This window comes from Dipodomys ordii, unplaced genomic scaffold (genome assembly GCF_000151885.1).
Source record: "Dipodomys ordii isolate 6190 unplaced genomic scaffold, Dord_2.0 Scaffold3, whole genome shotgun sequence".
NCBI lineage: Eukaryota > Metazoa > Chordata > Mammalia > Rodentia > Heteromyidae > Dipodomys > Dipodomys ordii.
The window spans coordinates 11573411-11596853 of NW_012267219.1; the positions used below are offsets into that span (position 1 = coordinate 11573411).

At 40.3% G+C, this 23443-nt stretch overlaps 1 protein-coding gene across 2 annotated transcripts in view; it reads right to left on the bottom strand.

The window, feature by feature from the left end:
- Ptprb (protein tyrosine phosphatase, receptor type, B) overlaps positions 1–23443 on the bottom strand; it is a 110321-nt gene that overhangs the window by 20541 nt on the left and 66337 nt on the right. For both annotated transcript variants that reach the window (XM_013021373.1, XM_013021383.1), the window contains 13 exons: positions 22191–22454; positions 20307–20570; positions 19309–19590; positions 15194–15472; positions 14385–14534; positions 11362–11605; positions 8200–8306; positions 3831–3930; positions 2959–3042; positions 2843–2860; positions 2643–2724; positions 1978–2068; positions 1229–1305 (listed from right to left, as the gene is read on the bottom strand). In XM_013021373.1, the coding sequence (XP_012876827.1) occupies positions 1229–1305; positions 1978–2068; positions 2643–2724; positions 2843–2860; positions 2959–3042; positions 3831–3930; positions 8200–8306; positions 11362–11605; positions 14385–14534; positions 15194–15472; positions 19309–19590; positions 20307–20570; positions 22191–22454 (2042 nt within the window). The remainder of the gene's footprint in view (positions 1–1228; positions 1306–1977; positions 2069–2642; positions 2725–2842; positions 2861–2958; positions 3043–3830; positions 3931–8199; positions 8307–11361; positions 11606–14384; positions 14535–15193; positions 15473–19308; positions 19591–20306; positions 20571–22190; positions 22455–23443) is intronic.

Here is a 23443-nt window from a genome sequence, read left to right on the forward strand (position 1 = left end):
ACACACTGCCTCTCAACTGGCTAGTCCGTATTTATCCTTTTGCATGATCTCTGTTGGGCTGTGCTTCTTTTATCTTTCTCTCTATGGGGTGATATTCTCCTCCTTGATGCTTTGTGGCAACCTCTAGCCTCTTGCTATTCCGAATGTAGTCCTTGCGCAGGTAGCAATGGGATCATACTGAGGCTTGTTAAAATCCCAGACCCCATCACATAGCACATTTTAACAAGCTCCCCAGCTGATGTGGCTGTATGTTATGTTGGAGAAGCCCCTGCCTCGGTAAGTTTCTCATCACATCACTTTTCTACATTCTTGATGTTTCTACTGTCTGAGAGCTCCTTTAGTGTTGGATCCCTGTGAACAGTGACTCAGTGTTTGACCTTAAGAGAGCACTTACTTCCTGTGAGTTTATCACATAAATTGAGTGATTGTTTGAGGCAATTATTATTGTTTTTGAAAAAGAAACTGGAGGCCCAAAGAGGTATAACTTGTCTTTGATTATAGATCCAGCAAAGGGCAGAAATGGGATTCAAACCCAGATTTGTCCAACCCCTGAAACACTTTCTTTTGTTGTTGTTGTTGGTCATGGGTCTTGAACTCTGGGCCTGAGTGCTATCCCTCAGCTCTTCAGCTCAAGGCTAGTGCTCTACCACTTGAGCTACTGCGCCACTTCCTGTTTTTCTGGTGGTTTATTGGACGTAAGAGTTTCACGGACTGTCCTGCCTCAGTTGGCTTTGAACCACAATCCTCAGATCTCAGCCTCCTGAGTAGCTAGGGTTACAGGCGTGAGCCACCGATGCCTAGCCCCTGAAACTCTTTCCATTGCGGTGTTTTAGAAAGTTGACTCGATTCTAGCCAGAATCAAGGCCCAGGTCTGACTTGTCTTTGAAGTGGGTCTTCAGTTTTACAAAAATCCAAATAACAGGAGTTTGTTTTCCCTGGCTTGGCAGCCTTATCATTGGGGACCCAACTTCTTTAGGAAGCTCCAGTCTTGTCTTAGGGCTGCAGAACGAAGGCAATCTTTGGGAATGCAGCCTGATAATTGTGTAGTATTATAGGCACTGTGGAAAGTGGGGTTTGGCGGTGATTGAAGTGCTTTATACTTCACACTTTCTACTCTATGACAATCCGATATGGTCCTCTAAAACCTGCAAATGTTTTTAGACGGAAAGCAGTGGGGCTTGCAGGAGGAGTGTTATATCCCATGTAGATGACTTGATGGCTCACTTACCGGGATGTAGCTGGCATTGATGTAGTCAGAGCAAGGGTCATCATCTACATTGGACAGCTTCACTCGCGAGGCATCATCTGGAAGGAAGTTTATCGACAAGTTTGTTGCTGTGTCTTGGAGTGATTTTCTATTTATGTAATGTGTAAAAATGGATGCACCTTATCTCTGAGTCCCACAGCAGCCTCAAGCAAGGTGTTCTTATCTCTACTTTACAGATGAGCAAAGACAGGACAACCGCATTGCCCCAGGTTGTACATGAACAATCAGACACAGGAGATGGATGTGAATGAGGCCCCCGGTACAGTTTGTTTTGCAATATTATGACACTTGTCTAATGGGGTGACCAGCTAGTTCCCTTACACCACTGGAATAAATAAAATCCAGAAAAACTGCCTTCTATTGCTTTAACTAATGGACTCTTTTTCTTAAATATTGTTAATTAGAGACTTAGTGAAACAGACCCTGGCCAGCTTTGTGTCAGAGACCTGCTGTTAACCCATGGGGAAATGTCAACAGCTTGTGTCCTCATATAACTAGAATTCAAACTGTTATTTACCCTTCTGGAGAGAAATTCAGTAGCAATCTTTCCTTGTTAAAGTCATTTATAGCCTGCGATCTTCCATTTCTAGCTTCCTATAACTTACAGATATTTTTTATTATACCATATTTATTTAGTCCCCTTTTATTCCTGGAAAAGAGCAGAAATGGTTAGAGGAAGACAGCGCTGCAAATTTCAACACAGAACTTACAGGGCAATATATTGTTGTATCGATTTTTCCCTCTGTTCTCTGGCAAGAGTGCACTATCACATGACTGGTTTCGACCTATGTCTTTTAGGTCCTGTTGGGTTAAAAAAAATTATAGGTAGAGAATATAAAATAGAACAGAATATAAGAGAAGAATAAAATAGAATAGAATATATAAAATAGAAGTTATATAGTCCTTGAGCTAGGTAATAAGCATTTTAAGTTCCAGAATGCCTACTATTACATTGGTATGAGCTCCATTTCCTTCTACAGTTGCCCACTGGAGACATTCTTATCACCATCTTACAGACCAGGCTTAGAGAGTATAACTAATGTGTTCCAGGTCCCAAAAGTGGAAAAACTGGGAATCACATCCAAAGCTTGGTCACTTTTTGTCAAGCCATATTATTTCCCAGCTAAGCAAATGATCAGGCTGAATAACTTGACAGCACCAGGTTTACAGCTGAAATGTGTTCATTCTTTCTTGCCATATGATCCAAGCAGCACTTTGTTTGCTGGGGCTACTCAGGAGCTCCAACCAGTTTCGGAGACTAGGTGCATACTGAGCAAGGAAACACCGGGCTGAGAGCGGAAGCATCATTCTAACTGTAATCCCACAGGAAAGGGTAGGATGGAAATTCTGCTTCACTGTGCTTGAGTTACTGTACCTCATATTCCTTGGATAGAAGGTAGTTGGAGTCAGCCTGCAGTTTCATGAAATGTCCTTCAAACTGATTTATTTTTATGGGGCTGCAATTAAAAATGAAACAAAAGGAAAAGAAAGTTACTAGAAAAAAGGGGAAATGCCATAAATGGTCTGTTATATTTCAAAAGCAGATAATATGGTAGTTAATGTGTTCTCTCTTACCAGGAAGTTTTCCGGTTACTGAAAAGAAGTAGGAAAAGAAAGAAAGACCTCATTAACAAACCTCACATAATAAACATCTCCCAATAAATTAAATAATGCAAAGAGGTGGCACTTACCCTTTCTGGCCCAGATTCAAATGGACAGATAATGGGCGGTCCCTACGAATGCTCAAGCGAGCTGAGGGCCTCTCTCGACCATGGCTGAAACAGAAGGCAGAAGATTTTTATTTTCAACATAATACAATAGAACATTTTTTTCCATTTATGGTAAGACTGTGCATGTTTGTGCAAATAAGGAGTTTTCAGTATTCATTGCCCTCAGCCAGCATCTCTTTGAAGGGAGAACAGGGGAAGAAGAACCTAAAGGAGTCATCTTTCCCACTCAGAAACAGATCTGTATGATAAATGAAGACTTGTTTCCTGGTTTTTGGCTACAGGTCATAATCACTTCCTACACTCTCAGTAAAAACTTTCCTTTGAAAAAAAATCTTCAAACCAGTAAACTTCAGATGCCAGACATGACTGCAAGAGAGAGAATAAAGTACTAAAAAAATAAGTAAGTTCACTAAAAGAAGAGGGCAGGCTGTCTGGCTCTTCTTAGTTCCTTCTTAAATTATGGTGGTGGAGATGATGTCAAACATGCTTTTCAAAATATTGCATAAAAACATTTTCGCACACCATTCGCAAACATCTCTGTTCTCACAAAGACATAAAGCAACATTTTTTTCATTCTTACTGATGCAAAAAGAGTGATTTCCACTTAAATAAAGCTCCTGACTGTCTATGAGTCCTTGGAAAGGACCAAATTTATCCATGATGGACAGTGAGTCATGCTTCTAGAATTTGACTTTTGTTTGTACTGAGAAGACAATGGTGATTTAACTTGGGGAAATTAAATTGTTTTCCTTTTCCCGCTTCAAGTCAAAGGGTATTTTCAGTTACATTTCTACAGCTGAGGACCCAGTCGCCAGAGAGATCTTTGTCCATACCTTGCTTTTTGTCTGCAGATGAATAAGGCAACCAGAGCCACCAGCATGCCAATCAGAAACAGGCCAGCACTTACACCTTCAATGACACCAAACAAGGGCTCTACAAGAATCCAGATGGAAACAACAAATCCAGATGGGAAAATCAGTGATAGGAAACCAGTAAGAGCATATCCCTGCTGCAGCCATATCTCGCAAGTAATGTTATTACAAGTACAGTTCAAGTGATGCTCACCTTGAGGTATTGACTACAATGGCCACAAGCCTGCTATCTGATGTCAGAAGCAGATCCATTAGAGGGCAAAAGTTCATTCACTGTTGTAGGGAAAGAGGGATGGCTTATTTGCACTTTGTGCTCAGATGTAAAGCTTGGGATACCTGATATAAAAGCTTGACTTTACTACCAAAATGTAGATGCAATTTCACTGATATAAAGTTTGTTACACAGCCTCTGGGGCTTAGCAAATCCAGTGAATTGCTGAGAGTTGTGTTAAAAAAAATTGGTATTCTTAGGGGCTGGAAAGGTGGCTCAGTGGTAGAGCGCTTGCCATGTATGCCTGAGGCCCTGGGTTTGATTCCTCAGCACCACATACACAAAAAGAAAAAAGCCGGAAGTGGTGCTGTGGCTCAAGTGGTAGAGTACTAGCCTTCAGCTGAAGAGCTGAGGGACAGCACCCAGGCCCAGAGTTCAGGCCCCGCGACCCGACCCCCCCCAAAAATTGGTATTTTTGTTATCTGGTGGGATATTGTTATCAAGAATTTATGAATAGGAGGAATAACTGTTTCTTGAGACAGAGTCTCACCATAATGCCCAGACTGGCCTTGAACTTCTGTGCTCAGGTGATTCTCCTGCCTCAGTCTCCCTAGTAGCAGGGATTACATGTATGAAGCATTGTATCCAGCTAGCCTGTTTCTTTTTAAAAACAGTTTTCTTGAAATATAATTCACATACTATATCATTCACTCAGTTTCATTGTACAATTCAATACTTGTTACTATAGTTGCAGAATTCCACAAAGATCACTATAATTTCATCACCCCCTAACAAATCTATGCCTTTTGGCAGATACTCTATTCTTCCTTCTCTGTAGCCCCTGGGGACCTCTAATCTATTTCCTGTTTATGAATTTGCCTGTTCTGTACATTTCTTTCTTTTTCTTTTTGGATCTGGTTGTAGGGTCTGAACTCTGGGCCTGGACGCTGGCCCTCAGCTCTTCAGCTCAAGGCTAGCACTCTTCCACTTGAGCCACAGCGCCACTTCTGGCTTTTTTTTTCTGCTTATGTGGTGCTGAGGAATCGAACCCAGGGCCTCATGTGTGCAAGGCAAGCACTCTACCACTTACCCACCTTCCCAGCCCTGTTCTGTACATTTCATATAAACTGAGTCTTGATTAAATGGCATTTGATGAGTGCTTTCTTTCATTTAACTTATGTTGTTAGAGGTTTATGTAAATAAAATTTATTTCATTTAGATTTATGGCTGAATAAACTTGTATGGATATATCAAGTTTTACTTATCTATTCATGGATATTTGAGTTCTTTTTATTTCTTGGTGATTGTGACTGATATAGCTATGAACACCCATGTTTTCAATTTTTATGTTAACAAGTTTGTATTTCTCATGGGTATATGCTTCAGAATGGGATTGCTGGATCATAGGATAACTATGTTTGACATTTTGAGGAACTTCAGGTGTTCTACAAAGTAGGAAAGATCATTCTTCAAAGTATACCTGAGGGTTCCAATTTCTTCATATCATCATTAACACTTGTTATTATTTTTGACCATAACAATGGCAATGGCTAGTATCTTTTTTTAATGGCTAGTATCTTATTAAAGTTTCTCTCTCTTTCCTTCCTTCCCTTCTTCCTTCCTTCCTTCCTTCCCTCCTTCACTCTCCCTCCCTCCCTCTCTTCCTTTCCTCCTTTCTTCCTTCCTTCCTTGCTTTCTTCTTGTTGGTCCTGGGGCTTGAACACAGGGCTAGGGTGCTGTCCTTGAGCTACTTTGCTCCAGGCTAGGGCTCTACCACTTGAGCCACAGCTCCACTTCTGGATTTTTTAGTAGTTAATTGGAGATAGGGGTCTCACAGACTTTCCTGCCTGCTTTGAACTGTGATCCTCAGATCTCAGCCTCCTGAGTAGCTCGGATTATAGGTGTGAACCACCAGCACCCAGCTTATTATTAAGATTTTGATTAGCATTTTCCTCATGGAAAAAAAATATATGGAATATATGCTGTTGAGCATATATTCATACATTTATGGATTACTTGTATATCTTTGGAGAAATGTCTATGTTGATCCTTTGTACATTTAAAAATTATGATTGCCTATTTATTGCTGAAAGATAAGAGTTCTTTGCACATTCTAGATTCTCAACCTTTGTCAGATATATAATCTCTCCTGTTTTGTGGGTTGTCATTTCATTTATTTGATGGTCTCCTTTGAAACACAAAACCTTTTAATTTGATTAAACCTAATTTAGTGTTTTTGTTGTTTGTACTTTTGGTATCTTATATATAAAACCATTTTATAACCCCAGGTCACAAAGACTGACATATATTTTCTTTAAAAAATGTTACTATTTTGCCTCCTATATTTAGCTCCATAAAGTAGCCCATTTTTTGCATTACATTGTGAGCCTTTATATTTGTTTTTTTTTCATATTGTTTTTCAATACTCATCAAACCAACACATTCTGTTTTGAATGTAGGGTAAGTGCATTCCTTTACTGGCCTAAATAGAAATTTCTGTTACATAACAATATTTCAGATAGGAAAGAATTGTGTTTACAAAGTCCATACTTAACACCAAATTATAAGCAAATACATGTAAATCCTCTTAACTGGGTCCAATCCTACTTTGGTCTGAAAAGTGGAAGATTATCCCTTTATTTGGCATAAATAGATAGGAAGGTTTGTGAGGCAGAGCCATCTTTTGTCAAGCAGCAGGAGAGACTGTTTTAGTTCTAAAGAACTTTCTCAGACCAAGAAATTGCAGCCCACTGGGCACAGAAAGCTGGGACAGGCATTGGTGCCAAAGAACAAGGTTATGGAAGCTGAACTGTTTGGCACAATGGGAACAGTGAGATAGGGCAGGACATAGGCTGCATACTGTGGTAAAAAGAGCCAGGATCCCAGCTGCACCTTCTTGGGTGAGTTATTCAACCTTTTGGTGCTGCATGTCCTCACCTTTGAAATCAGAATAGTAATGACATCTCCTTCCAAGCTTATACTAAAGACTGGATATGCTATTTTATGTAAAACATGCTTAAAACTGTTACCTCCACAGAAACAACTAGCCCATTAGATATTAGCTAATATCACCAAATGTTCTCTCTAGCATACTTGAGATTCAAAAATGTATATAAAGCTTTTAAAGGTAATACTTTAAACTTATTATTGTTATTATTACTATTAGTATTAGTGATAATTATTGTTGTCATTACTATTTATGGTACTGGAAATTTAATCCAGACACTCACACATGCTAGGCAAGCACTCTACCAGTGAGCCCTACACATAGCCCTCTAAATTAACACTTCAAAACAATGTAAGAAGTGAACAGAATAAGCAAAAGGAAGAAAAATCACCTATAGCTCTACTATTTTGAGACAGTCATTAATGTTCTGGTATTTTCTCTAGCCTTTTTTATTGTGAAAGTACTGTACAGAGGGGGTTACAATTACATGGGCAAGATAAAGAGTACATTTCTTATCAAGCATTGTAGCCTCCTCCTTTGTTTCCCCTTCCCATCCCTCTAGTCTTTTTTAAAATGTAGTTTGCCCTCAGTATTGAGGTGAATTGGTCCCAGGATTTACCCCCACTATTCCAAAGTTTGTGGTTATTGAAGTCCCCAATATAAAATGGTATAGCATTTTCATATAACTTACACACAACTTTTTGTATACTTGAAGGCATCTCTAGATTAGTTACTGTGAATGCATGTTGTCATACTGCATTGATAATGAATTGAAACAGTCTATTCATAGACATAATTGTTGTCAAATATTTTGATATAGTGTCAAACTTTTGAAGGCAAGAGCTGACTGTGTGTGCACACAGATCTACTGATATCTGAAAGCTTTTTGTATCAATTTAATTCTTGTCTTTGCAAGCTCTTGATTTTAATGAATGTCACTCACTGTTGAAAAGGGAAAAATATCATGCACTTCCACCTTTTTTTCCTAGATTAATCTCCTTTAGGTCTATTCTGGTCTAATCTAATTCATATCAATCCATGGTCACATAGAGATTAAGTTCCCAGTGGAAATTAATGTTTCTGCCACCATCAAATGTGTCACCAGACTTCCCTACTGTTGGCTCTTATAGGTGGCATGGTAGCTGGCAGAAGGAAGGACAGGCAAATCTCACCTGATTCTGTGGTGATAGGCAAAGAAAAAAATGTATCTGAATAGAGTGGCTTTGTGAATTCTTTCAGGTCCTCATCAAACAGCTGAGTAAAAGCCCGAATGCTGATTCTGAAAACAAAACAGTTGGAGTGTGAATTAGTGACTCAGCACAGTGGAACGGGTTGAAAATTGTGTTTAAGGAAAAGTCTGGGTGGATACCTGGTTATTATGTGTGCAGGGAGAGGGATGAATTAAAGAGTCAGATAGAGCTGCAGGTCATGCATTCTTTCATTCATTGAATTCCTCATCAAATATTCACTGAGCTACTGCTGGGTACCACCTAAGTCTAGAAACTGTGGATATTGCATGGAACAACACAAAACCTCTGCCTTTCCAGGGATTGCAGGCCATGGAGGAAGTCAGGCAAGTGACTCAGGAATGTAGGGTTTCAGATGATGAAGACTATGAGAAAAAGAGATGGAAAGCAAAGGGGATGAGGCTGCCTTACTCAGCATGGCCGTAGAAAGACCTGGATAAGAAGACCCTGTACAGAAATTTGAGGAAAGTGAAGGAGAAGTTAGGCTCACAGTTCAGTGGTGACTGTTGTCACAAAAATTTGAGGCAGAAAATACCTGGGACCTCTGAGGGACAGCAAGAGACAAACAAGCCAAAGCCTTATTGATGAGTGATCTGCTGTGAGATCAGAGAGGTCCATGAGCCAGACCATGTAGGAATGGCCGATCCTACTCACCATGATGTCATGAGGGAGACCATGGCTTTTGCTCAGATTGACATGGGAAGACATTGGATGTTGTGTTCAACACAGAAGTGAGTGTTGCTACATAAGAATAGACAAAGGAGAAAAGGGGATGGGAGGATGTGTTGGGAGGGGATTATAATAATCCAGGTGGAAGATGATAGCTCGGACTACAGTGGTGGTTGAGGTAATGAGAAGTGTTGGGTATTTCAGACAGGAGCTAGAAGATTTGCTCAGGGATGTGAAGTATGAAAGAAAAGGTGGAATCAAGGGTGATTCCACATGTTCTGGCTGGGGAACAAGTGGAAATAAGGAGGTGCTGTATGCAAACATAAGGGAAGAGTATGGAGTAGATGGAAGGGTATGGGAGGATCTAGGTAGAGTTAAGATATCCATTAAAGCTGATCCATAGCTGAAATATCAATGTGGTAATTGCCATTCCCTCTCTCCCTCCCTCCCTTCCTTCCTAATTTCCTTCTTTCCTCCTTTCCTTCCTTCCTTTCTTCCCCTCAGTACTGATATTTGAACTCAAGACCTGTTTGGCAGGTGCTCTACCATTGAACTATGCCCTGAGTCCCTATCTCTGCTAATTTTTATCTGCATAACTTTAAAAGAAGTATTCTAACTCTCTAACCTGATAAATCAAACTTTGTCATGTACTTTCTAGATGAAGGTCTTCCTTAATCAGCTTTGGTGTGTGTGTGTGTGTGTGTGTGTGTGTGTTTCTGTATCTATGAGCTGTTCTTAGGGCTTGAACTCAGGGCCTGGGCATTGTCCCTCAGCTTTCTTGCTCAAATCTAGCATTCCACAACTTGAGCCACAGCTCTACTTCCAGCTTTTTGGTGGTTAATTGGGAATAAGAGAGTATGACATAAGCTTTCCTGCCCTGAGAAGCTTCCTGAGTAGCTAGGATTACAGGCATGAACCAGGAGGGCCAAGCTATGGTCTCTCCATACAATATAGATGAGCAAGAATTCTCTATCCCAGCCTGCCCTCCAACTTGTGATTCTTATTCAGTAGCTTCTTTGGGACTGATATTTTAGGCATGTACCACTACCATCACACTAGGCCCAGAACTCATAATTTTGGATATTTGTAACCTTATATCAAGAAATTTTCCTTGAGGACCCTGGTTGTAAGGCTATGTTTCTCTTTCTGGAGCAAGTGAAAGTAAGGAGGTGCTATATGCAAACATAAGGGAAGAATACGGAGTAGATGGAGGGGTATGGTATGGGAGGATCTAGGTAGAGTTTAGTTGTGAGAATACTAATTCTCATATATCCATTAAAGCTGATCCATAGCTGAAATATCAATGTGGTAATTGCCATTATAAAAAGAGTACTACCAATTCTTAGGGTTGACAGGGCCCAATGGCTGCGGTGACATTTCATGTGTCACCACAGAGGGAGAAATGGGTGTTCTCATTCATTTAAGGCTCTTTTTCTTCAAGAGTACTTTTTGGAGCACAGAGTAGTTCCATTTTTATATGCTTTTAAGGTAAATAAATAAGAATACGTCCAGTCCTTATTAAAAGTGGAAGATATAAGCTCATAGTCTTTGTGTCTTTTTAAACTCAGTCTGTGCGTGCATGCGTGTGCGCACACTTGTGTGTGTGTGTGTGTGTGTGTGTGTGTGCACACGCCAAAATTCAGGGCCTAAGTACTATCGTTTAGCTTTTTTTTTTTTTATCAGCTGTGGGGCTTGAACTCTGGGCCTGAGCACTATCCCTGAGCTCTTCAGCTCAAGGCAAGCGCTCTGGTGCCACTTCTGGTTTTCTGATGGTTAATTGGAGATAAGAGTCTCAGGAGGACTTTCCTGATTGGGCTGGCTTTGAATTGCAATCCTCAGATCTCAGCCTCCTGAGTAACTAGGATTACAGATGTGAGCCACAGGCATCCGGCAGCTTTTCTTTTTTAAGGATGGCACTCTACACTCTACCCACTTGAACCACAGATCAACTTTCAGTTTTGTTTTCTTGATTAACTGGAGGTAAGAGTTTCACAGATTTTCTTGCTGGGTTGGCTTTGAACTAGCATCCTTAGATTAGCTCTCAGTCTCTTGAGTTGCTGGGATTGCTAGGCTAAATTCAATATTTTTACTAGGCCTTTTTATTTTTAAAAAATTTTTGACACCATAAATTATTTGATTTGCATTAAACATTTCTAGGAGAAAGAACAGTCTATTAAAAGCCTTCAGTTGTTCACAGAATGAATTGGAGCTTTTGTACAATGCTGAAAGCCCTCTCTGCACATTACCGGTGAATGGAAGCAGGAATATAACTTTTATAAATCACTCACTACAAGGTAGCGTATTCTCTTAGTGGAGATTATGCATCAACAGGAGTTCCTATGCAGCAGATGCTCACTCAGCTGAGCGCCTGGTTATGTAGCATGTCTCTTCTAGCAAAACCATTGTAATCCATCTAACCTGTAGGCAGTGTGTGGCTTCAGTGGTCCATCACAGAATTTCTGCTGACTGGGATCACATTTTCCACCCAGGCTGTCCATCTCTGCTCCAAGCTTAATGTTAAAACTCTTAGAGTTGCTGTCAGGACTTTCAGTACATTTGCTAGCAAAATAATTGGTCTGGTACATGTGGATGGAGGCATTCTGCCTGTACTCTAGGTAGGAAGGGAGAGGGTGCTGTTCTTCTGGTTTTAGGTCATCCCTGCCTGGAGAAGAAAAAGCACAGTTAAAAACTTTCTTGTGACTTAATTTTCTGAGTGATTTCTGACTAGGCTTGTAAGGGTGTCTCCTCATCCACTATCTAGCTATACCAGAATACAAATTCTGTGATCTCAGAGCAAAGAGAAAGGCTCTGAAATTTTGATGAAATTCCTTTAATATACTCCCTCTCTCTCTCTGTCTCTGTCTCTTTGTGCTGGTCCTGGTCTTAAACTCCCTGAGCTTCTTTTTGCTCATGGTTAATACTCCACCACTTGAGCCACAGCTCCACTTGTAGCTTTTTTTTGGTAGTTAATTGGAGATAAGAATCTCATGGGCTTTCCTGCCCAGGCAAGTTCAGCCTCCAGAGTAATTAAGATTACAGGTGTTAGCCACCAGAGCCTAGTGCTAAATGGTATCTTCTTTCTATATTTGTTATCCTAATTATGTTTTTCTCCAACCAACATCAAAACTAGTTTCACTAAAACTCAGTTTTTCTTAAAGTATGCATGTTAGATACAACACACACACACACACACACACACACACACACACACACACACACACACACACACACACACCTTTTTCTAGGAAACAAAGCCAGATCAATTGTATGAAGTGATAACGTCTCAAAACTCTAGAAAGCTGGAAAACTCCGACTATGAGTGTCAACCCACTCAAAGAACCCTCTACCTTGCCAATAACCACTGTAGTAGAGCTAATAAGGAAGCTCCTGTGACCTTGAAAACAGGGAAGAGATAAGAGAAAAACTGTCCCAGTTGTACTTCAAGCCAAGCTCCACCTGGCATGCCTGGCTCTCTGTGAGCCTCTCTGTTATCTTGAGTACAATGTTCAAATTTGGCCCCCAGTTCACACAAATCTCTTTTCTTGTCCATTTGGCTTGCTGTGTGTTTGGGCACTGTGAGCTAGCTTTGATGGTGGTTGGAGAAAAACATAATTAAGAAAATAAATATGATAGAGATAGGATATCGTTTACAATGAACTTCAAGAGGTGGGTGGGATTGTATGATTCATCCCAGCATCCTGGACTCTTGTTTAATATTTGCTCACAATGAGTGGATCCCAGAGACATTTTTTTAAAGTTTATTGGTCTTCATGAGGATTCAGATTAATGTGTGAAGGAGAGATTAAGTACAAAAACTGAGATCTTCCCAGAAGAATATTCAGTTCCCCATTTCAGAAAGGTTTCAAATAGAGATTCGTGTGGACTTTTCTTTTTTAAAAATGATGCAGTAATTTATTATCTTTAAGGAGTTTAAATTCAACGTATCAATTTATGAGTATAATGCATTTTGTCTTGTGTGCTTTTCTTTATTTCCATCCTTTCCTAATTCCTTTGTCAAAGGTGCTTAAACTCAGGTACAACATCTCAAATAATTTTGAAAAATATAAGGAAGGTAAAATATATTAATGATTTTGCAGGCACAAATACCTGTTTAGGAGAAATAACATAACTTCAATGCAAATATGTACACAGGGAAGTGTGTACCCCAAATGTAACTCTTCTACAGGTGGTTTGTCAAATGCTGCTATCTTATAATAAGGTCTAGGGTCACACTTAGTGGTTGCATAGAATGTTGCAGCCTAGTATCTGTGCAGTCTGTGGGAAGTAGGTAGCCACTGCCTATTTTAGGTAACTAGAGAGTGACATTATTCAAAATTTAGTGAAGAACACTTTTCATGAACGTCTTTTCCCTCTTTCAAGTTTTGAGATACATTTGTGAATTTGTGGGTCATTTAGGAATGTATGATTGATTATCTGTGACAGAGATGGGTGAAAGCATTGAGTCACAATGCTGTTTATTTTTTTAAAAGAATAAATGCATTGTATTTTGAAGTAATTAAAATATCCCATCAACCCGATTTCCAGATATGGTTGAAGAAAATTTACTTTTAGAAAATAAGGAAGCAGGGTTGGGAAAGGTAGCTCAGTGGTAGAGTGCTTGCCTTTTATGCATGAGGCCCTGGGTTTGATTCCTCAGCACCACATAAATAAAAAAAGCCGTAAGTGGCCCTGTGGCTCAAGTGGTAGGGTGCTAGCCTTGAGCTGAAGAGCTGAGGGGCAGTGCCCAGGCCCAGAGTTCAGGCCCCACGACCGAGGCCCCCCCCCCAAAAAAAAAAAACAAAAGAAAAAAAATAAGGAAGCAGGTAGATATTTTCATGTTGATCTTAAGACAAAGAAAAGGAGACAGAGGTAAGGCCACTTCTGAATGAAGCAAGTGTATTGTTGCTTAATGACAGAACAGAAGTGCACAAGAATGAGACTAGTGAGCTCTGGAAGAAAATTCCATGGGACTCCAATCTCTAAAGTACTCAGCAAAACACTGGACTGGAGGTGTGGCTCAACTGGTAGAATACCAGCTGAGCACATGAGCCAAGGAAACATGAGACCCTGAATTTAAATCCTAGTACTGAGGAAAAAAATTGATGACTAGTGGTAAATCGTAAGAGCTTAGTAAAAGAACACTACTATTCTTATCATTGCTATTATTATTATTATTATAGTTGCCATTGTTATCATTATTATATTATTATTATTCTCCCATTTAACAATTAAAATCTAAGGATATTAGGATCTGTTGCCAAGACAGCTTTGGAGAAGATTTGTTATGTATCTATATCTATATCTAGTGGACACACAAAGAAAACAAAATGATATAAAAGGTAACTTTTCTACTTCAAAAAACTTATCACAGGAGCCCAGACATGACCTTTCAAAAGGCAATTATGTTTTCCAGTAAAGTTCCATAATCCCTCCTAACTTACCATCAGCTTCTTTCACCACCACTGTGAAGTATTTCACAGCTCCGTTGGTGTCGCTGAACCAGCTGCAGTTGACAGTGAAGTTGATGGAAGATTTGCTAATTAGCACATCCTTTTCATTCACACGAATATGTGGGGGTGGAGGAGGAGGGCCTGGAGAGAGACACAGGAAGGAACCAAATGGAGTCACAACAGCTGCATTCACCTCTTCAACAAGTCAAAGACAGGAAGGACTCTGGTCATCTTCATCAGGCTCTGCGTGTGTGTGTGTGTGTGTGTGTGTGTGTGTGTGTGTGTCTGTCTGTCTGTCTGTCTGTCTGTCTGTCTGCGCGCGCGTGCGCATGCTCACACACACACACGTGAGTGTTTCTAGCTTCTAATCAAGAATTTCTTCTCTCCTGAAGTGCAGCAAACAGAAGAATGGAGTTGAGGGTGACGCATGAAATGCCATGAAGGAGGCAGCTAGCTCCCTGGTTGGTTTTCCTGAAGTTGCAATATCAGATTGTCAAATAGTTCCATTTGTATCAGGCAAAGTAAAGGATTTAAATACTAGCTCATACAGATACAGTAAGATCACATAACTTGTTTGTTGTCAGGGTATTGACTGTCAGGTACAGGTTGCCAGAGAAATGTTTTAATTTTTTTGGATCCATGTCAATCTTCTTCCCCAAGTGACAATAAGACAGATTGATCTACAGGTGCACTGTATGCAGAAGAGCAGTGATGAACAAGCTAAAGAGAGGTGTGCAGCCCTCCCTTCCAGTGACAGAAACCTCCTTCCCTTTCCCCCATCTCTGTCCAGGGACACTTACGGTCTATCATTGTGATAGTGCTGTCTTCCACCACCTCGCTAGTCACACCAGCTGACTGTACTTTGATGGATATCAGGTACCTCTTATGTGGCACTAGCATCATGATGTTGAGCAGAGATTTTTCTTTCTCCAGCTTTCTGGAGAACTCAATTTCTTGGGTGTCCATTTTTCGGCATTCAATGCTGTAGCCATCGAAGTCAGAATCAGGAGGAATCCAAGAGCAGGCAATGGCTGTAGAGTTCTGGGGCCGGCAGTGCAGGTTTTGTATCTTGTCTGGCTCTAGAGGAGACAAGGTATGAGACAGATCAGCAAATCTGGACACTTGGGTTCAACTTGCTCTGAGATTTAAATAAATAGTTCCCACCATTTATTTGGGTTATTTTATGAGGAAAAAAATTCCCATAGGTTGTTAAGGAAATTTCTGCCTGTCTGATTCATTTTCAAAGAAGGAAAAAAAAAACTTTTAAGACATTAAAATTCTGTCTCTTTAGATAATCATCAAGCTTGAGAACATGTTTAGAAATGGAAATGCACATGGAGCACCCTATCAAGTGGCAGAAATCAGACAAGATGGGGAGAGGAAGTTAGAAGTGTGCTTAGCCATTCCGGATACACATTTTATTTATCAGCAGTGCACTTTGAGGCAAGTGACTTCCCCTCTCTATGTCCCATCTGTGAAATGAGGTGATTAAGAGTTTCTACTTAGAATGGTGATTACAGCCATTCACACATTGAAACATCGCCACCTACAACAGTGACAGGCCTAGTAATTCTTCAGTACATGTGAGCCCTCCCAATGAGGAAATTAAGAACTAGTATTCCTGACTTGCTGTTCTCTAGGCCCTGACTTCTGTCTCCTTCCTCCATTCTGGCTTCTTCTGCTTATGTGCCATGTTCAGGTGCTGAAGGCACTGTGGTTCCTGGGGTGTCCTTGGATGCTTATTGTTGCTTAAGTTTGTTGTTGCTGTTGTTGTTTTCTTCCTGACAGCGTAGCTGACAGCTGACACAAGTTGGGGGGAGAAAAAATGAATTGCAGTTGTAGAATTACTAGAAGTTCAGGGTGGACAAGTCTGAGAGTTAAAAACCTGAAGGGTATACTTACTCACTGGGGAATCCTCCTCCTACCCCCATATTTCATGAATTTAGCTTTAGGAGCTTGACCAAGTTCTTACAACAAATGTCAGAGAAAAAGAATTTCTTTGTATTTCTGTCAGCAGAAGGGAAAAAGAACCGCTCTGAAAGAAAACTTATCACTCCATTCTTAACAAGATCTGCCCTCAGGCTAAATGAACTAGAGCCGAAAGTAAGATGAACCTGCTGATAATGTGTCAAGCCTCTCTGACCCAGGGGAAGGAAATACCTCCAGTCATTCTACCTAACTGAGGAAAGTGTACAATGAAAAAGCAGGACAAACACTTGTGAAGTTTATGGTCCAGAGGCACCACCTACTTGCTACAAAATATCCCCTCCCCCCTGCTTTTTTTAACCACCCCCTTGCCCCACACCTATAGTTACCGTTTGTTGGTTATCAAGGAAAGAATTATAGGTCTGGGACATGGGTCAATTGGTAGAGTTTTTACCTATTAAGCATAATGCTCACCTCCCCCCCAAAAAAGGGTATAGTAAAAGAATAATACAGTTTGAAGAGACTAAAGTAGGACTAAAGAAGCATCCAGAACCAGAATCAGATACTATAGCAGTGACACTGGAATGAACACATGAGGGATCTGAAACAGTAATGATTATTGTGCAAAGCGCTCCAATGGACAAAGCAGACAGCATGTAAGAACAGATAGAAAATGGAAGCAGAGAGACAGGAGTTCTAAAATAGAGCCCAAAAGAAAAGCATGAGTTGAAAACCCTGTAACAGAAATGAAAAGTGTCTTTGATAGGATGACTAGGAGATTAGATGTGGCTGAAGAGAGTCTCTGAGCTTGAGGATCTATCCAGAGAACCCTCTGAAGCTGAAAAGCAAAGAGAACAAAGGTTAATGCAAAGAAACCCCAAACCCTTCAAACCAGGAAAAGAATATTCTAGGACCAACGAACAAAAACAGAAAGAGGACATAGACATAATGAGATTACCAGATATGGAAGAAAGAAACAGAAAATTGATTTGACACAGAATGACAGAATTTCCCACACCAAGCTATAGATCCAAGAAGCTCAGAGAACACCAACTAGGATAAAATGTTAGACAACAACAGCAGCACCAATACCAACAAAACCCCAAATAACCTATACTTATGTGTATCATTTTTATCATTTCATACTTCATATAGGTCACTGAAAAAAAAGCTTAAGGAGGCCAGAGAGAGAGATAGAAAAAAGAATACCTTACATACAGGGATGAAAAGATAATAACTGCAAATGATTCATCCAGGTTAGAGTACACTCATGAGAAATTGAATATTAGAATGAAATTATGTGGAAATTCTAAATATATATTTCATTTAAGCCTTTGTGATGTAGGGTTTTCTGGCACCCACAGCCAATCTCAAGCCTAATATAATTTTCAAAATAAAAATGTCAGTAGACATTCTTTATGAAACAAAACATTGAGTCCGTCTTTATGACAATTGTCCTCCTTTGAGGACAATTGCCTCATGTGGCAATGCCTCTCTTCAATGCTAGCATCCAAGCGTGAAATATAATAGTCCGGATGTGATGTGCAAGACCACGTCTACTGGCACTGTATGAACTCTTGAACTCAGCACCTGGCGGGCTGTTGAGAAGGGGTGGCCTTGTGAACCGAGTCTTTCAACCCCCTACTTGGCTGCTATAAGAATGAATCTTGGGACTTGAACATTTTCTATACAAGAGACCAAGAGTCCACATGGCCTGCATTGAACTGTTCACTTGACACCATTTATTATCTTTCCCCATTGCAAGCTCTTGTTCTGTTTAAGCTTGCTCATCCTATGGTACTTGCCTTCTGAGGAGAGAAAACAACTTCTGCTGCAGCCTAAGAGAGGTGTACATTGTCAATTGTCCTGTACCAGTACTTGGGAGACCACTGGGGACCAAATTTGACTTTGCTCTGTCTCTTTTTTTGTTTTATCCAGTGCTTGACTATGTTGTTTTACTTGGTGACTCCAATATTAGGATGCAATAGGTGAAATGTTTAGTGTCCTGCCCTGAGTTTGATAACAGTTTATGGTATTCTGCTTTGCAGATTAAATTGACATGGCCTTAAAATAAGCTCAAAATTCAGCCTAAGCCTGTTATAAATTAAAACTCATAATCATTACATACAGGTATCTGATCTCAAAATGTTCTTTGAATATGATGTTAGAGTGCAGATTCTACCATTCAGAGCATTAATGATTGTTGAAGAAATGAAACAACTTCCTGCTTCAATTTCCAATCTTCAACCAAGAATTATGATCTGATTGATTTTAGATAGAATTATGATCTGATTTTAGATAGATTTTGGATAGTAACTGGTGGTTCTGCTTCCAGTTTTGTCCCTATCAATCTATAATCTACAATGTAGTAAGAGTGACTTTCTGTAGTATGAACATGATTATGCTATCTCTGCTGATATGGACTGGCTCTACTTGGTTCAGAATGAAGTCCAAAGTTGATACCATAGAATATAAGACATTTTATGATAATTTTCTTTATCCTCTCAATTGGCCAGCCCATTCTTTGTTCCTTTGTCAGTACATTCCTCTCTCTTCTTCCTAATTTTGCAATGTCTCATTCTCTCTCTCTCTTCTCCACTTCTCCCCCAATCTCTCCTTGAAAAAGTCTGCTTTCTCCCTAGGTTTCAATTTGGATATTTTTTTTTGCTAGGAACTTCTTATGTTGTTCCATGTTCCCCTAACATCCACTTTTGATGTGCCAGTTACTTCCTTTATTACCCGCCAAATTTAATTATCCATTACATAATAATACTTCTCATCCTAATTCCATAAGGGCAGAAATTGTTTCTTTATAGTCCATTGTGAATATTGAATGTCTGAAGAACTTTAAGAAGACTTCTGCCTAAACTTAAATCCAACCAATCCCCATAAAAATGTGGATTCAAATTAAGCCCCATTGGAATAAGATATTGAACATATACTTCTTCTCACTCCACCTGAAACTGAGGAGTAACCAAACAGGTCATACTTGTCCTCACAGATCCAAAAATTGGTTTGCTGTATGTTTTCCAGGAATCACCACTAACAGTCTTGACACTGAATTGATAGGATCTCCCCGGACGAAGACCATACACAATGCGTCCTTCTGATTTTCTGTTGCTGTAGGGGTTGAAAACAGTGAGAGCATCTCTTGGTAGCCATTGCAGCTCAAAATCATTGTAGTCTGTCCAGTCAGGGGGTCCCTTCCAGGTGATGGCCAAGGATGTATTTGCAACATCAGCAAATGACAAAAGACTAGGAGGACTTGGGGCTGTGTGTAAAAGAAAACGAAAAAATAACACAATTGTGAACCCAACATATACACAAATAAGATCACTGAGAGGCATCAGACCTACTCATAATGTATATTGTAAGAAGAGATAATATGACAGCAATGGTAGGAGCTTTTGTATCTGCTATGTTTAAGGAACTATACTAGTGTTTTGATATGCCTTTTAAAATAGTCATAACCAGAACCTCCTTTCCAGGGTGCTGTCAAGCATGAATAGGCCTGAATGGGTTCCAAGTGTATGAAGGTCTTGATTCCATCAAATCTGGGGGCAATAGAAGTGGGCAGAGTTCATAGGAAATGATTCCCAGTTTTAGATCATATTGTTCATCGCCCCCAGTAGGGCATACATATATTATCTATGCCTGCCCAAGACACAAAAGCACTCAGGAAGCACATGTTAGAGCAGTACAGTGAAGATGCAATTTGTCTCTATTTTGCAGAACTGAAAACTGAGGCTTAGCGATGGTCAGTGGCCTGGATTCATACAGGTAAGTAGCAGTGCTAAACGAGGGACCCAGGTCTTTTTGCCCAAAAGTATGTTCTAGCCTTTGCAAGTTCTGGGGATAGATATATACTAGATACACACTCGCTATTCACCATTATTGATTTTATTTTGCATCCTGAAAGTGATTGTTTGAATACATCTTTAGAAGCCATTTCCCACCCATACTTCGTCATGCGTGACCTGGGCTTACCTGTTCTTCCCTCTCCCATGACTTTGTTGCTGAGATCTCCACTATGAGTTACCACACACAGCGTGTACTTCCTGCCAGGGATAAGGCCATGGAAACGCCACTCTGTCAGGTCTTTGTCTTTCCAATTTTCCTTTTTGGTTCCATTGGGATTGTAGAGAATCAATTCATAAAAATCAAAGTCCCCAGAGGCTGGACTCCAGTTGAACCAAAGGCTGTCTGTTAGGTTCCGGTTGGATCCCTTCAGTTGACTCACGGTGGCTGGGACTTAAACAGAAGAACAACTCAGGTCTATCCAACACAGAGTGAACAGATGAGAATACAAGGTTTGGTGGGTATACAGGTGAGTTGTGTATTGGAGAGTATTGGGAAACCAGTTGTGTATATTTCAGGTTCCTTACATCGTGAGGTATGTAGGATAGTGAGGTGAAATAAATGGAAACAAAGCAAGTGGTCAGTCTAGAAGCTGGCCATGTACTTCTTAATAAACAGGTGAAAAGAAATATTCACAAATCATGAATACTAGGCAAGGAGTTTTAGTTTATAAAAGACCCAAGGAATGTTCATAAATGATTCCAGCTCCACCTAGTTTGACCAATGATCTCTGACAATTTTATCATTATGTAAGTCAGCCTATCATGTTTATTTACATTTTATTATTCTTTTTAAAAATTTTTTTTGTCAGTCATGGGGCTTGAACTCTGGGCTTGGGCGCTGTCCCTCAGCTCTTTAACTCAAGGCAAGCGCTCTACCGCTTGAGCTGCAGCACCACTTCCTACATTTTATTATTCTTTAGACAATAGAGACTGTTGCTCCTTGTTGGGGAACTTACTCAGACTAGGCTGACTTCAAAATTATGATCTTCCTATCTTTCTAAATGCTGGGATTATAGGCATGAACTACTGTGCTGGGCAGGGGGATAATTAAACATTAATAGGGAGGTAATCCTTTACCTCCCTATGTGTACAGGGCAAGTTGGCTTGTGAATGGTAATAGCTATGTAATTCCACTTGTCCTCTGAGCCTATCACAGCTCTTTCATTCTTTCCAGAAGACAAACGGAATGTCTGTTATATAATCTTGGGGGTAGTTTCTTCAAAGAACTCCCTTCACCTGCAAAGAGAAATGTTCACTCTTTGTTTATAAAATTGTCTTTTCCTGCTAAGTTGATATCATGACATCTTGTTCATTTCATAGGATTTAAGGTGTCCCAACACCACCTTCCTCTAGAATCTGTTGCCTTGGCCTCTTCTCTCCCCTGGTTCAGAGCTTTCTGAGGTCAGGGGGTATTGTCTGTCTAGTTCCTTGATCATATCCAGTCAAACTCAGAGCCTGGCATATACAAACACTCAAAAACTAATGTCATGTGAGAGAAAACAGACGAATGGAACTGGATTTGTGGGGGGAAAAGCAATTTTGTTGCTTATTTGCAGTCGACAGATGTCTCTCTTTCATTTTATCTAGTTCTATGTTTCAAATTCAGAAGCGTTACTGTTTAATTTGCTACTGTTTGTTTAATTTGCACTTGCTTTCACTCCATGGACTTCTTATATAGGAAGCTGAAGGGCATAGCTTGAATCAAGCCACCATGGGTTAAATCTCCCTTGCACAGCTTGTCACCCAGTAGAAGAACCAAATTCAGTTTTCACCAAACCCTAGCAAATGGTTAGAGGAAAAGAGCAGGAACCAGTGCAAAAATTGGACACGAATGTTCGTGGAAAATCAAAGATCTGACTTGGGTCAAAAAACCTGATGGTCACAAATTTCTATAAAGCTAGTGATTATATAGCTTGGATAAGAGGAAACGCACAACAGATCAGGGAAGGGCCAGAGAATGTTATTGTGACCATTCCCTTGATGTTCATTCCGGCAGGGCTCTGGGTCTTACCTGTTCGACTGAATATGAAAGCCTCGTTAGACAGCTCCCCGCTGTGAGTGACAATCACCATCTTGTACATTCGGCCCTGCAGCAAGTTCTGAAAAGTGAAGCTCTGAACTGGTGGCTCAACTTGTGCTCTCTCCTGAAGTGTGCGGTCTGGGTTGTAAAGGAAGATGTTATACCAGTTGAGCTCCCCCTCGGAGGTGGTCCAGCTGAATGACAGGTGTCGAGTGGAGTTTTCAGTGATCCTCAGATTGGTAACAGCTGCTGGGACTGGAAAAATCAAGATGTGGGAGAATGAGGTCAAATTGCAGCATGTCCCTGACCCAGTCCAGGAGTAACTAATACCTGGGTGGATATGCTCAGTCTAGAAGACATAGTCTGTTTTGAAATATGTTGGTTTTCCACGGCTGTAAACAGCAGCCTCCCAAGTAGTGCCTACAGCCTGTTGCTGGTCATGGTTGCCCCTAGGGATGTTGGAGATAACCTTGTCCAGTGTACCTGCATGTCCCTGATGGCTTGCTATTCCCAATTTAGGCTCCAGACAGGGAAGCAAAGTGTGTTTGGGAAGCCCCAGGGCATGGTGGCTAGGGGTCACATTGGGCAAGTGGTCATGTCCATTCTATACCATGCTAGAGAACAGGAACTTGCGATTGAAGTTCTGTGCAGGTCTGTGTTCAAATTCCCTGGTCACTCAGAAGACTTACAATGAAAGAAGTGGAGATTTGCCAAGTTTAAGGGGAGGATTATGAAGACACACAAGGAGATTGAGAGCAGCTCACTCTTCGTGGCTGTGGGTTTAAATAAACTCCTAATCGTGCTTCCCTCAACAAGGGGCAGACTCTGCACTCATGATGGCTTCTCCCTAATCACACCCACCTCGAGTCCTGCTTCTTGTCAATAAAGCAGGGCCTTAGAGACCCCAAAGCAAAGAAATCTAATGATTGTAAATTATGGGTATGGTAACTATTAATTTAAAAAACTATTAATTCAATAGATACAGAGAAGCATTTAATACAATTGAATAACTCTTCATGATAAAAAGAAATTCTGAATAAATTAGGTAAGAAAGAGCATACATCAACATAATAAAGGGTATGTTTATATGAAAGCTTTAGCCAACCTTTTACTAAATGGGGAAAAGATGAAAACTTTCTACTAAGATCTGGAACAAGACCAAGATATTTATTCTCACTGCTCTCTGGAAATCATAGCCAGAGCCATTAGGCAAGAGAAAGAAATAAAAGATACCCAAGGGAGTC